Here is a 14,008-nt window from a genome sequence, read left to right on the forward strand (position 1 = left end):
AAAGAAAGCAGTGGGGTGAGACCTTGTTAAGGTAAGTTTGGGATCTGCCTTTAACTCCTGCACTTGGATTTTGGCTCATTTGGGAGGCCAGCTCACCAAATGGAACAGGGGTATTTCTTATTGATCCAGGATCAAGTGATTTACCCTGAGGGATTTCGTCTTTTTTCAGAGAAGGGAAAGGGGGAATTGCCCTGTTGGCAAGACCCAGCAGTCTGGGGGACACTGTGGATTGGGTTCTTTGCAGTTAATTAATGGACACCCACGTGGACAAAGGTGTGGTGTTGGTAACCTTCGGGAGGGTACGGATGGGTCAGGAAGTTAGGGTAGTTCGGGGTGCATTTTGACAAATTGGGAAAAGGGAGTAAGGAGAAAAAATTGGACGTAGAATTAAGGTGCAAATTGGGACAAGTCCGATTGCACTGACCTTAAAGGAAAATGGGTGATGTTTTATTGCAATACTGTCCGGCCACAGCAAACCCCTCATTCGGCTCTTGGGTTCTCCAGGATGGAGTATGCATTGTGTTTTTCTCCTCTGTTGCCTCAGAAACCTCAGTCACATTAGGTGGACCCCCAACGTCTGAGGTAGGATTTTTCTCAGGTGCAGTCTTAGCCCAACCCACGTTAGAGGGACAGGGAGAGAAAACATTCTGCATGACCCCCTGGGTGTTTCCTTACAAATTTGGAAAAAATGGAAAAAATTGGACATAGGTGAAAAGGAACAAAAGACTTATTTGCAAGAAAAAGATTTAAGGTAATAGACCTCCTGATTAGGTCCTATCAGAGTGGGCTGGTCAGGAAGAAGTAATATCTTATGGCTGTTTGCTTGCTTGTCTGTGTGGCCACTAGTCTGCTTGTTGACTTGTGCATTTATGTCTGTCAAATGTTGTGATTGTGTTGTATAATCCGTGGGGAATTTTTGGTTGTACACCTGTAGTCTTTCAGAGCAGTAGCCAGGCTCTGAAAGTAGGGGGAAGGGAAGTCTCTGACTTCTGGATATCTGTACAGGTGTGTGTCTACTTAAGAGTTTGAATTTGGAATTGGGATGTAACTTCTTTGCTAGGCATTCATAGCCTTAGATGAACATTGTAAAAGCTGGTTTGAAAATGCTGCTACTTTGAAACCTTTTGTAGTGGAATGGTTAAAAAATCAGGAACTATTTGTCATGTGTAAAAGTTTCAAAGCTAGTGAAGCGTAACTTGTGCTGTTGGTCTTTCCCCGCTCCTTCTCAGGTGCTGACTGGCTACGCAGCACCAGAGCTATGAGTGGGTGAGAGAGAGAATGTTTAGAAAATCTTAAGAAACTGTCCAGAGAATTTTAAATGATTGGCAAAAGCAGATAGAAAGAAAACTGTGCCATTTTGTACTGACTGTTCAAATAATTTGGAACCTTAAGGAAAAAAAAAAAGGAGGAGTATATTTAAGGTGCACTGCCACTTTAAGTGCTCACCTGCCATTTCAAGGTTTGTGAATTCTAGAAGAAACCAAAGAGGTTTTTTGGGTTTTTGGTTTTTTTTTTTTTCCAGTAAGGCAATTGGGGTTAAGTGACTTGCCCAGGGTCACACAGCTAGTGAGTGTTAAGTGTCTGAGGCCATATTTGAACTCAGGTCCTCCTGACTCTGGGGCCGGTGCTCTATCCACTGCGCCACCTAGCCGCCCCCAAAGAGTTTTAAAGTTCCTTTTAAATTGGTGTATGTGTGTTAAAAATTATTGGAAACAAAGCAAATGATGGTTTTAACAAAAACAGGTGTAGTTGTTGTTTCCGCTAAAAGAGAGGAAAGCATTGGAAGCTGGTAAATCATTACACAGAAAAAGACCTTCTAGACGTTTTAAAATTTGTAACCTTGCCAGAAAAGAGCTTGTTACAAGGAATGGTTTTGCTGAGGATTTATAAGGTTGTTTATTATATAGAAGTCATTTCTAATGATTGATCTTTACACCAGGATAAAGTTTAAACCTGAGAAGGAGGAAGGAAAAACGAAGCAACGTGTGTGTGTGTGTCCTGGTAAATCTTTTTGCTCATTGCAATTCCATGAGAGTAGAGGTTTGCTATTTGAGATAAAATATTTGGGGACTGTCATTTATATTGTTTTGAGTTTTGAATTCAGGTATAATTGTTTGGATGGTTAAGCCAGTAATGCAAGTACAGGAGAGAATGCCACAAATCAGTGCCACAAGAGGGAATGTGCTGCTTACACGGGGAGGTATCTGGGAAAAAGCCGAGGACAATTTCAGACTCAATCCGAGGTAGGCTCCTTCTGGCTCATTGAGTTCTGACTGAATAGGAAAAGTTTCCCCACCTGGCTATCCCTAAATTTGGCTAGTACTGTATGACTGGTGGTCACTTGTAACTTTTACCTGAAATCAAACAGAGCTAAGGATGTTTTATCCTGGCCCTATAGTCATGTCCCTGCTTTTTCTTTTATAGCAGATTTCCATAATCAGTAGAAGAAATGAGCACAATGCAAGTATGTAAGATCTTACTGTTTTCAGTTTAAATGTGTGGTCACTTGATATGTCAAACAACAAGGTATATTAATATTCAGGCTTGTCATCTGCCTGCTGATGCTTACATGGTATTATGATAAGGTTAAATTAACTGGGTATTTTTTTGGTTTAGAAGAAAGTGAAAGGGAGCGGCTAGGTGGTGCAGTGGATAAAGCACCAGCCCTGGATTCAGGAGGACCTGAGTTCAAATCCAGCCTCAGACACTTGACACTTACTAGCTGTGTGACCCTGGGCAAGTCACTTAACTCCCATTGCCCCACAAAAAAAAAAAAAGACGACGAAAGTGAAATTCCTCCACATTCTGATGAGAGGGAGGATGGTAACTAGGAAATGTAGTTATGCATTTTAGGTTTTACCATAAATCTGCCCAATCAGATCTCTGTTATGTACTGCCAAGGGCACCAAGCTACCAACTCCATAGTACAAGGGAATCACAGGGCAGACCTTGCTGTTAGATTAGCTGTTAAGTCCATTGACCAGTCAACTGTACCCTGCTCCCCTTGCACCCTATTGTGCCCCAAAGGTATTTCCCCTTCCTAAACCAAGGAGGAGATTATGTCTTTAGTATTAACTACCACTTGCTTAAACTCATATGTTATCTTGGGCTATTTGGATCTCAGAGTAAGAATGCTAGTGTCTCTTCTCATACTAGAGTCAGAAGAGGAACCTGGGATAATTTTCTTTGGTGGGTCTGGAAAACTGCTGCCCTCACTATTCCTTTTGTTGGGTAACTTGAACATGAATCTGTGCTTACAAATGTAACTTTTGTAATAGAATAAGTTTCTAATTCTACTGCCTTAGGGTTACAAGAATTGGAAGAGTGCTGGAATTCTCTGGTAAATGTGGTCCTGGACTAAGGCGGAGTCTATATGGTTCAGAACACCTCCTGAAGGTTGAGCTCCAGTACAGAGGTTACCTGGGTGGCTGAAACTGTTCACAACTGCTTGCTTTGTCCAGTTTTTCATATAACTCTTAGATTTGTTCTGTATTAGGATCTCTGTTGCCCCTTGGTCTGTTTGTAAATCATTTGTGTTTTGTGTTGTGGTTCTTGGATTTGTAACTCTAGTTCCTAGATCTCTCTCAATTCATAAACCCCCTGTGGGCCCCTACTTCACCCCCACTCAGCAGGAAGCAGTAACAGAAGAGATGATCTTCGTCCTTTTTCCCAGGGTATGTGAAAAGGGGGGAATGATGTAGGAGGCAAAAAGGGGCTACAGAAAAACCTAAGACCCAAGCTCTAATTCAGATATTAGCTCTAATAGGGATTCAGATCCCAGTTAATGGATAACTTACAAGTCAGGATGCTAGGTTATCATACCCACGCTGATCCGTACCCATAACAGGAACAGAGGGAACTAGGCCATGAAGACCTTAAATAAAATGACAGGCTATAGAAATTCTAATGAAAAATGAAGATGTTTTGAAACTTAGCATGGGAACCAGAAAGAGACATGTGCAGAAAAGGCCAAATTTGTTCCCAGATTCACCTTATGACATGTAAACCCCAAAACACACCTCCACGGAAAAAGGTACCTGCCTCGGGGGTTGGCTTAGGACCCCAGGAACTCCAAATTAAGATAAGCCCTCCCTTGTACCTCCTAAAGGTGGAGATTATTATAATGAGTAGGACAGGCCCTCCCCTGTACCTCTCTAAGGTGGAGATTATTATAATGAGACTGATAATCAATTTATCCATACTATAAATATAACTGTCTTTCCTTTCCTCATTTGAGAGATACCTTTCCACTTTTCTGGTTCTCTCCCTGTGGTCACTCACAGTATTGCAATAAAACTTGTGAAACTCACTCACTGAGTCTTGTAATTCTTTTGGGACGACTCATGATCAATTTGACCCTAATTCCATTCCACCTGGAGGCACACAGTCCCCCAACTCACACACTAGGTCTACCTACAAGGTTACCCCAGGTTCAAGATATTCTGAGATTCTGGATCCACCAAAAACCACATAGCTCATGAGCCCCCACCAATGTGTTCAGCCTTAATTGTCAGCCAGAGGACACAATCCTAAGCAAAGGATCATAGATTTAGAGCTGGGACTGAGGAGGGCATCTGGCTCAACTTCCTTCTTTGACAGATAAAGAAACTGAGATCCAGCAAGACCTTTCTACATTTTGATTTCCTTTATGAGTTCACTACTAGTGAGGGACTGATGGAGACAAAGGAGAGTCCCAAGCAAAGTGCCTGAGGACAGTATGAAGAGGATGAAGACACTTGAAGCTACAGCGATCAGGACGACCTCGAGGAGAAGTTGGCACCTGAGCTGGGCCTTGAGGGAAGACAAGGATTTTAACAGGCAGAGGGAGCATTAGGGAATGTCTGCAAAGGTATGGAGATAGGAAATACGATGCTGAGCTTGGGAAACAGCAAATAAGTCAGCTTGGCTAGCATGTTGATGGTTTGAAGAGGAGGAATAGGAAATATCTGGAAAGTAGACGGCTCAGGTTGTGATGGCTTTAAGGGCAGTTTGAAGTTTGATTCTATCCTAGAGGCAATAGGGAACCACTGAAGGTGGCACAGTGGATTACACATTGAGCCCAGAGTCAGGAAGACCTGAGTTCAAATCCAGTTTCAGACACTATCTGTCCCAGTTTCCTCCTCTCTAAAATGAGAAGAGGGCAGCTATGTGGTGCAGTGGATAGATAGAGTGCTGGGTGGGGAGTTGGGAAGACTCATTTTCCTGAGTACAAATCTGGCCTCATATTTACTAGCTGTGTGACCCTGGACAAGTCACTTAACCCTGTTTGCCTCAATTTCTTCATCTGTAAAATAAGCTGGAGAAGGAAATGGCAAACCACTCCAGGATCTTGCCAAGAAAACCCCAGTGAGGGGCAGCTAGATGGCGCAGTGGATAGAGCACCAGTCCTGGAGTCAGGAGTACCTGAGTTCAAATCTGGCCTCAGACACTTCACACTTACTAGCTGTGTGACCCTGGGCAAGTCACTTAACCCCAATTGCCTCACTAAAAAAACAAAAAAACAAAACAAAACAAAAAACCCCAGTGGGTTCACAAAGAGTCAGACACAACTGAACAACAATAACAACAAAATGGGGATAATAACACCACCTAATTTGCAGGGTTGTGAGGATTAAATGAAATAATTGTAGAGTGCTTAACGCACAGTAGGTGCTTAATCATTCTTATTCTCTCCCTTCTTCCCCAGAAAGTTCTTCAGCAAGGCAACAGTGGGAAGGAACTGGATGAGAACCATTGTGGAAGTAGAATGAACCCATTTCTTGGATAACCCATTTATTGACTTATTGAAGGGTGAAGCTGTGAATCTGGCTGATGCGAAGGCCTGGTGGCTCTGTCCCCAGCAAGGTCAGACTCCCCAGAGTGATGGCATCCCGTATCATCGCCAGCCCCAGACAGGTGCAAAGTGCAGGCCCTCCAGGGTAATGGTTAACCAGAGACATGGACAGCCCATCTATAAGTAGTCTCCAGCTGGGAGGAGTGAGAATTTCCTGGCACGATGCAGTGGTGGAAGGCGATCCTGCTAGTGCTAGGGCTTGCTGCCCTGTTTAGTCTGGGCATCATCCTGGGACACTTCGCCATTCCCAAGGCTGACCAGCCTGAAGCAACTGTCCCTATCAGCCCCATCCAGGACCTGGACCAGGAAATGCTAGAGACGGTGATGGGTCAACTGGCTGCCAGCAGGATCCAGGAGAACCTCAGGTGAGAAAGGAGATGGCCCCAAGGATCTCCACATGGGCACAGGCCCCATCCTTCTGCCGAGGTGCGCCTACAGTGATGAAGCACCTCTTCCTACCCACAATGGCCTCCTGAGGACCCAGCCACTCTATCTCCCCCCAGCACCACCAGTGTGACCCAGCCCCACCTTCCTCCCTGCAGGGAGCTGTCCTTGAAACCCCATCTGGCCACCACCTTGAGGGATGACTATCTGGTTCAGCTCCTTCTGCAGAGGTGGCAGAGCCCCGATTCGGGGCTGGATGCTGCCGGGCAGGGGGTCTACGAGGTGCTGCTGTCCTTCCCTAGCCAAGAGCAGCCCAACACTGTGCGAGTGGGTAAGGCTGGGCTCTGCTGGTGTGCAGATCACAAACAGGGGAGTGGGAGGGCAAGGGAGCAGAGCTGGCCTGGCTCCAGGGGGGCAGCAGTCTGCAGTAGCAAGGAGCCTGTACGTGGGGTCAGAGTTCAAACCGTGACTCAGACCCTCACTTGCAGAGTGACCCTGGGCTTCTGCCATCCTGTTTCCCCACAGTGAGCCCTGGGGGAGCCACTCTCTTCTCTGCCCAGCAGAGCGAGGCGAACCTTACTGGGGAGCAGGGAGACCCAGAAGTGGTGCAGCCCTATGCTGCTTATGCCCCAGCAGGAACCCCTCAGGTACGGACCCTCCACTCCAGCTCTCTTTCCCCCCTCACCCTACAGTGAGCTAAACCTCCCACTTTCTCCTTGGATTTGGAATTAGGAGATTGGGCAGGATCTGAGCCACTGACTAGCCGGGTAGAGGTGTCCATCTCCCCTTTTGCAAAAGGAGGGTTCAAGAGGCAGTGTGGTGCAGTGGATAAAGCACTGGCCTTGGATTCAGGAGGACCTGAGTTCAAATCCTGCCTCAGACACTTGACACTTACTAGCTGTGTGACCCTGGGCAAGTCACTTAACCCTCATTGCCCCAGCAAAAAAAAAAAAAAATTTAAAAAGAGGGCTCAAAGAGCCTTTGGGCCTCTCTCCTGCATGCTGCTCCCTCTGCCCCACCCCTCCTTGTCTCCTGTCCATTCCAGGGTCTCCCCTCTTCTCTGATTTCTTGCTCCTTGGGCCCAGGGTCCCCTGGTCTACGCCAACAGAGGCACAGAGAGTGATTACGCCTACTTGAAGGAGCAGGGCATCGACCTCAATGGCACCATAGCCCTGACCCGATATGGTGGGGTGGGGCGAGGAGCCAAGGTGAGCAGGCATCAGATGCCTCTTGGGACAGTGCAGAAGCTGGGCCAACGAGAAGAGAGGGGGCAGCTAGGTGGCGCAGTGGATAGAGCACCGGCCCTGGATTCAGGAGGACCTGAGTTCAAATCCATCCTCAGACACTTGACACTTACTAGCTGTGTGACCCTGGGCAGGTCACCTAACCCTCATTGCCCCACAAAAGAGAGAGAGAGAGAGAGAGAGAAAGGGAGGGAGGGAGGGAGGGAGGGAGGGAGGGAGCAGGAAAGAGAGTAGGGGTGTGGCATGGCCCAGCCTGAACTGGAGGTCAGGAGACTTCCTTAAGCTCCAGGCTGGGTCTGAATCCTGGTGCTGCCATTAGCTGGCACTTAGATGGGCTGGCCCAGTCCTTTGCCCACTCCTCAAGGGGCCTTCCTTTTCCCTCCCTTTCCAGCCAACCCAGACCAACATGAGGCAGGCTTCTGGGACCCCTCTCTAGGTTTGAATTCTACAATCCTAACCCGTTGTCTCCCCCACCCCCAGTAGCCTCCATCGGCTCACTGTTGCTCCCTCCTGGTTCCTGGCAGGGGGCTCTGGCATGTGACCACTGCCTGGGACCAGGCTTCCAGAAGGTGTTGAGGTTGGAACTGGGACTCCAATGATGAGATTATCAAGCCTTCTTCTCTTAAGCATCTCCTGGCTCCAGAACAAGAGGGTGGGGAGGGAAGGAGCCTAGAGCCAGAACGCTGGAGCTGACCATCACTGTCCTCTATCCCTATAGGCTGTGAATGGAGCCAAGCATGGGGTGGCTGGGCTTCTGGTCTACACTGACCCCAGGGACATCAATGACAACCTGAGATTCCCTAATGAGACTTTTCCCAACTCCTGGGCCCTGCCTCCTTCGGGAGTGGAGCGTGGTTCCTATTTCGAGTACTTTGGGGACCCCCTAACACCCTACTTTCCTGCTACCCCTTCTGCCTTCCGCCTGGAGAGTGACAACATTCAGGGCTTTCCCCCAATTCCCACCCAACCTATTGGCTTTGAGGATGCTCAGGTGCTCCTCTGGTGAGTTCCCCTTCTCACCCCTTTTGGTTGGTGTGTGTGGGGGGGACCCTTTCTTTTCACCTCCAGGGAGCATCATCTTTCATCCCCAGGCAGGCCAGCCCCACCCCTGACCCCTGGCCGGGCCTCTCGGGACAGTGCCTTCCCCTCTCTGGGCCTCTTCCCCAGCCCTGTCATAGGAGGTTGTTGAAACACTCTCTCAGGTTAGTTCCAGCTTTAAATCCTGTGACCTCCTTCGCAGTAACCTCGGTGGGTCTATCGCTCCCGATTCCTGGCAGGGAGCCCTGGGATGTGACTATAGGCTGGGATCAGTTTTCCTGGACAACGGGACTTTTCCCCGGGACAGGTGAAGCCGTCCCTTTCTTGCTGAGTGTCCCTCCCTCTCCCTGTGGCGCCCTTTGCCCCCTTCCCTCCTCCCCTGGACTCCAGCTTCTCCCCATCACTTAGAACTCCCCCCCCAGAATCCTAGAGCTGGAAGGGACCCTTGGGGGGAGTGAGGGGAGGACCTTGAGGGGGCTTCCTTGCCCAGGGCCTGTCCTCCCCCTTCCCAGCCCCAGGCTCTGTCCTTTCTCTGTTCTTCACCATCTCCTTCCATCTCTCCCTCAAAGTCTGGTGAATGTCACTGTTCACAACCGGCTAGAGCTTAGGAATTCCTCCAATGTCCTGGGCATCATCCGGGGAGCTGTGGAGCCTGGTAAGGAAGCCCCTCTGCCAACTTGGCACCATCCTCCCAGCCACACCTCCCCCAGCCTCCCCATGACGACCCTCTCGGCCCCCGGGGATTGTCCCTCTGCTCTATCACACCGGCCCCTTCCTGCCTCCTGTGCCCTAGACCGCTACATTCTGTACGGGAACCACCGGGACAGCTGGGTCCATGGGGCCGTGGACCCCAGCAGCGGCACCGCTGTGCTCTTGGAGATCACCAGAGTGTTGGGGACCCTAGTGAAGAAGGGTGAGGCCCAGACGCCCTGCCCCAAGGCCCCTCCTGTGACTCTGGGCTCTCCTCCTCAGAGTCCTGCCAGCTAGCTCTCCCTCCACGCCCACCTCTATGAACTCCAAGCTTGCCTCTTCTTGGCTTCCTGACCGCCCCATTCCCTGTAACCTCATCAGGCTGGGTCTGGAAATCAGAGGCTCTCCTTCCCAAAGCTGGCACTATCATGTCCTACTAAGGCCTTGGGCCCATTTCTGCCACAGTGGAATGAGGGCTTGAACCAGGAGCCTCGGAGGTCCTTCCTTTCGGCTCTGATGAATGGACTAACGAAGTGCATTCTCCCAATGCCTTGTTACTGGGCCACCCTCTGAGGACCCAGACAGCCCTGTCTCGTAACTGTCTCCTCCAGGAATGTGGAGACCCCGCCGGTCAATCGTATTTGCAAGCTGGGGGGCTGAAGAGTTTGGCCTCATTGGCTCCACTGAATTCACAGAAGTGAGTGTCCCCACAGGCCGGGCAGGAGGGAGGCTGGGGGTGGGGGGAGATGATCTGCTGACCTTTGGCCTCTAATCTCCAGGAGTTCTTCACCAAGCTGCAGGAGCGTGCGGTGACTTATATCAATGTGGACATCGCTGTGTTTGGTAAGGGCAAGGTTGAGGCTGAGAAGCCTGGAGGTTCTGAGTCAGGGTCCTGGGGCGAGATCAATGGTCAGCTCCCCAGGAGGGTGACAGGGAGGGGGAGTCTGACTTGTGTTCATTCCTCTTTTCCCAGCTAATGCTACCCTGAGGGTACAAGGGACACCCCCTGTCCAGAGTGTTGTCTTCTCTGCAGCCAAACAGGTGCAGGGAGGGGGAGGGAAAGGGATGTGGGGGAGAGTCCCGCAGAGGGTCTGGGTGGGAAGCTGAGGCAAGAAGTCTGGCCGCCTCACTCACCTCACGCCCAGGTCTCGGCACCGGGAAAGAGCAACCTGACAGTTTATGACAATTGGCTCCAGTACAGCAACCGAAGCAGCCCTGCTCATGGCCTCATACCCAGGTGAGGAGGAGCCTGGGGTGCGAGGAGACCATGGAGCCAGGGGTCAAATAATCGATTCATCAGCAAACATTTATTAAGTATCTACTACACTCTGGGCACTGTGCCAGGTGTTGGGGCTGCTGCCCCTACCCTCAATGAGTTCACACTCTCCTGGGGAGGAACAAATTCCTTTATAATAAGTAGAGGCAAGCATGAGCCCTGCCCCCTCCTCCTGCAGACTGGGCTCCCTGGGCGCCGGGAGTGACTACGCTGCCTTTGTCCACTTCTTGGGAATCACCTCCATGGACATTGCCTACACCTATGACCGGGTGAGTGAGGCCCCTGGGGCTTTGTCCCTGGGCACAGATGTGGGGAAGGAGGTCCTGGGTCCTCACATTCCAGCTGGCCTCCTCTGTAAACTGGTTTCCTGGCTGTAGCTCAGGGCCTCTGGCCCCAGGGTCCCATCTCCCTCCTCTCCCGGCATGTCTGATCCAGTACCCCCACAGCTGGGCGAGCCTCTTGCACCATCCCTGACCTAGACCGTGACCACTGGGCCAGGAGTGGGCCCTACGTGTGTCCTTGGAGAGCCCGAGGCTCCTCACCCCTGCTCAGGGCTTGGAGCCCCCTTCTGGCTCCGGCCTCCCCAGCCCTGACACCCTGGCTGAACTGAACCCCTCCGCCGCCCTCGCTCACTCCCCCAGACCAAGACTTCGGCCCGGATCTACCCCACCTACCACACTGCCTTCGACACCTTTCAGTATGTGGAGAAGTTTCTGGACCCTGGTGAGCAGGAGGCCCAGGGGCCCGGGGCAGGGTGTTTGGGGAGCAGGGCTGATCCCGCCGGTGCCTTTCTCTGTGCAGGCTTCACCAGCCACCACGCAGTGGCCCAGACTGTTTCTAACATCCTGCTGCGTCTCAGCGACAGCCTCTTGTTGCCCTTCAACGTCAGTGACTACAGTGAGACCCTTTGGAGCTTCCTCCAGGCTGCTCAGGACAGCCTGGGGCCCGGGCTAGAACAGCAAGGCATCAGTCTGGGTACCGTCGGGGCTTTCCCTTATAGTCCAGCACTGAGGCCTGGGGCTGCTGCGCCCTGGGCTGAACCACGTGCTCTCTCCCTCCCATCACAGGGCCTCTGGTCTCAGCTGTGGAGAGGTTTGACAGGGCAGCAGTTGCCCTGGATGGGCACATCCAAACCCTCAAGAACACGTCTGAGTAAGTAGGGAAGGGGAGGGGCTCTCAGCCAGGGCCCCAGGAGGGAACAGGGGGAGGCGGCCTGATGCATGGAGTACCGCGCCCCCCCCCCCCCTGCCTCTAGGATCCAGGCCAGGCTCTTCTTCTTCTGGGGTTTAAAGCCCTCCCCAGCCTGGGGCAGGTCAACCTTTCTGCACTTAACATTTCAGCCTGTTTGTTTACTATTCCCTAAATGTACCCCTCACTACATCGCCCACTTTATCGCCTTTGCAGTTGATGAGCACTTTTATTAATCATTACTATATTGGGGGCACTGTCCCAAGCACCGGGGATACAGACGAAAATGTGGTTCCAGTCTAACAGGAAAGACAACACAGACGCGATCACGTACCTAAGACGCATGTTCTTGTTCGGTCGTTTGGGTCGTGCCCGACCCTCTGTGACCCCATTTAGGGTTTTCTTGGCAGAGATCCTCGTTTGTCCTTTTCTTCTCCAGCTTATTTTACAGATGAGGAAACTGAGGCAAACAGGGTGAAGTGACTTGCCCAGGGTCACACAGCTAAAGTGTCTGAGGCTGGATTTAAACTCTGGGAGATGAGTGAGCCTTCCTGACTCCAGGTCCAGGAGCTCTGTGCACTGTGGCACCACCCAAGATATGGACAGATCTCTCTCACACACACTCACTCACTCACTCACTCACTCACTCACTCACTCACTCACTCACTCACTCACTCTAGTACTTATTATCTATGTCCACAGTATAAGTGGGAGGTAATGTCAAGGGGGGTGGGTGACATGGTCAGCCCTGCACTTTGGGGGAGACACACCCCCAGCAGCTACTGTGGCAGTTCAGTGGGGGCAAGAAGCCTGGGGGATGGGGCCCTGCCAAGTGACGGGGAAGGGGAAGGAGAAGACAGGAGTTCAGTCTGGGACGCTGGGGAGTCTGATGCTTCTGGCTCGGCCAGTTTGAAATGTCCGACAGGCAGCTGGAGGCCAGGAGAGAGGCTGCGCTAGATGGCTACGGGCCTGCATGGCTCCCTGGTCCCAGCTTCCTCTCAGAGGCCCTGGCATCCTGCAGAGCTCCAATGGCTGGGGCAGCACCCCCAGGGCCTCTCATCTGCCAGTTGTCAGCACTTCCCAGCCCCACCCCAAATGACTCTGCGACTATTCTGCTCCTTCCCTGTCCAGGGGAAGCTGAGCACCTTGAGGGCAGGGACCAGGCCTGGCCGAGACTACAGCTCACTAAAAGTCTGCTGACTTGAATAGGAGGCAGCCAGGTGGGTAAAAGTGCCAGCAAGGTGAGTCCAGATGCAGCCTCAGACACTTCCCAGCTGGGTGACCCTGGGCAAGTCACTTCCCCTGTCGGCCTCAGTTTCCTCCTCTGTCACAAACTGAAGAAGGGAATGGCAAACCCCTCCAGTATCTCTGCCAAGACAACCCCAAATGGGGTCATAAAGAGTCGGCATGACTGAACAACTTCAATAGAGGCTGCTCTGACCCCCCCTCTTCTGTCTCAGCCCCCTGAAGGTGCGGATGGTGAATGACCAACTCATGCTTGTGGAAAGAGCCTTCCTGAACACCTGGGCCTTCCCCGAAGAATACTATTACAGGTGATGGGGCACTCTCCTCTGGGCGGTGGCTCACCCCACTCTCACTCATGTCCTTAGAGACTGATGCTTGTTTTCTTTGGGGGAGCCTCAAAGCCCAGCTCAGCATTAGCCTGAAGGCCTGGAGGGGCACCAGAGGAAGCCCCAGCTTGCCCTGGGCCTTCTGGGTACAACTTGCAGCTGCTTTGAGACCCCTCTTCCTCCCTCCCTCCAGTCACGTGCTCTGGGGCCCTCGAACGAGCCAAGTGGTGACGTTCCCCGGCCTGGCCGATGCCTATGACGAGGCCTTGGGGACGCCAAATGACCCCAGCGCCTGGGCCAAGGTCAGGAAACAACTCAGCATTGCTGTGATGGCTGTGGAGGGGGCAGCGGCCACTCTGGAGCCTGTGGACGCCTTCTGACCCACCCCCCATGTCTGTGACTGTTTCCCTCTGGCAACCTGATTGTGCGAAAGAGCTTGGGAACCTTAAAAGCTGCAGAAATGTCCTTGGTTCTCCTCCTCTACTTTATCTTCCAACCCCCGAAGGGCTGGGGGCAAGTGCAGAGCATTTCCTCACCTGAGACCTCCCCAGGTGGAGCAGGAAACACTGAGTAAGGCACACCTGCTACAAGGCACCTTGGACTCTGGGTGCTAATCCTCCCACCTCCTGCTCCTTGGAAGTGGGGGTGGGGGATGAAGGCATTGGCATAACTCAGTGTTCTGTGTGGGGGGGCAGTTAGCGTGAACAGTGCTTTTCCATTCCCTTGGCAACATGCAGGTGCCCGACCCCCCTTTCCCTCCTGTGCCCGGAATTATCCTCAGAGT

The 14,008-nt window shown here is 51.7% G+C and overlaps 1 protein-coding gene across 1 annotated transcript; it reads left to right on the forward strand.

Moving 5' to 3' along the window:
• Positions 1-5,995: 5,995 nt before the first annotated feature.
• NAALADL1 (N-acetylated alpha-linked acidic dipeptidase like 1) lies at positions 5,996-13,689 on the forward strand. The gene is made up of 18 exons (XM_043969580.1): positions 5,996-6,198; positions 6,376-6,548; positions 6,743-6,864; positions 7,303-7,425; positions 8,180-8,463; positions 8,702-8,806; positions 9,069-9,154; positions 9,293-9,412; positions 9,801-9,886; positions 9,969-10,032; positions 10,163-10,230; positions 10,335-10,426; positions 10,644-10,734; positions 11,107-11,188; positions 11,267-11,440; positions 11,533-11,617; positions 13,114-13,206; positions 13,418-13,689. The coding sequence occupies exons 1-18, from the start codon at positions 5,996-5,998 to the stop codon at positions 13,602-13,604; spliced, it is 2,238 nt and encodes a 745-aa protein (XP_043825515.1). The 3' UTR covers positions 13,605-13,689.
• The last annotated feature ends 319 nt before the right edge of the window (positions 13,690-14,008 follow it).

This window comes from Dromiciops gliroides, chromosome 6 (genome assembly GCF_019393635.1).
Source record: "Dromiciops gliroides isolate mDroGli1 chromosome 6, mDroGli1.pri, whole genome shotgun sequence".
NCBI lineage: Eukaryota > Metazoa > Chordata > Mammalia > Microbiotheria > Microbiotheriidae > Dromiciops > Dromiciops gliroides.

Bases quoted from the DNA above. Each gene is read 5' to 3' on its own strand.
- NAALADL1 (XM_043969580.1), top strand. From the start codon at position 5,996: ATGCAGTGGTGGAAGGCGATCCTGCTAGTGCTAGGGCTTGCTGCCCTG. The intron at 9,155-9,292 runs GTAAGGAAGCCC...CCTGTGCCCTAG, and splicing joins CCGGGGAGCTGTGGAGCCTG to ACCGCTACATTCTGTACGGG. The intron at 10,427-10,643 runs GTGAGGAGGAGC...CTCCTCCTGCAG, and splicing joins GCTCATGGCCTCATACCCAG to ACTGGGCTCCCTGGGCGCCG.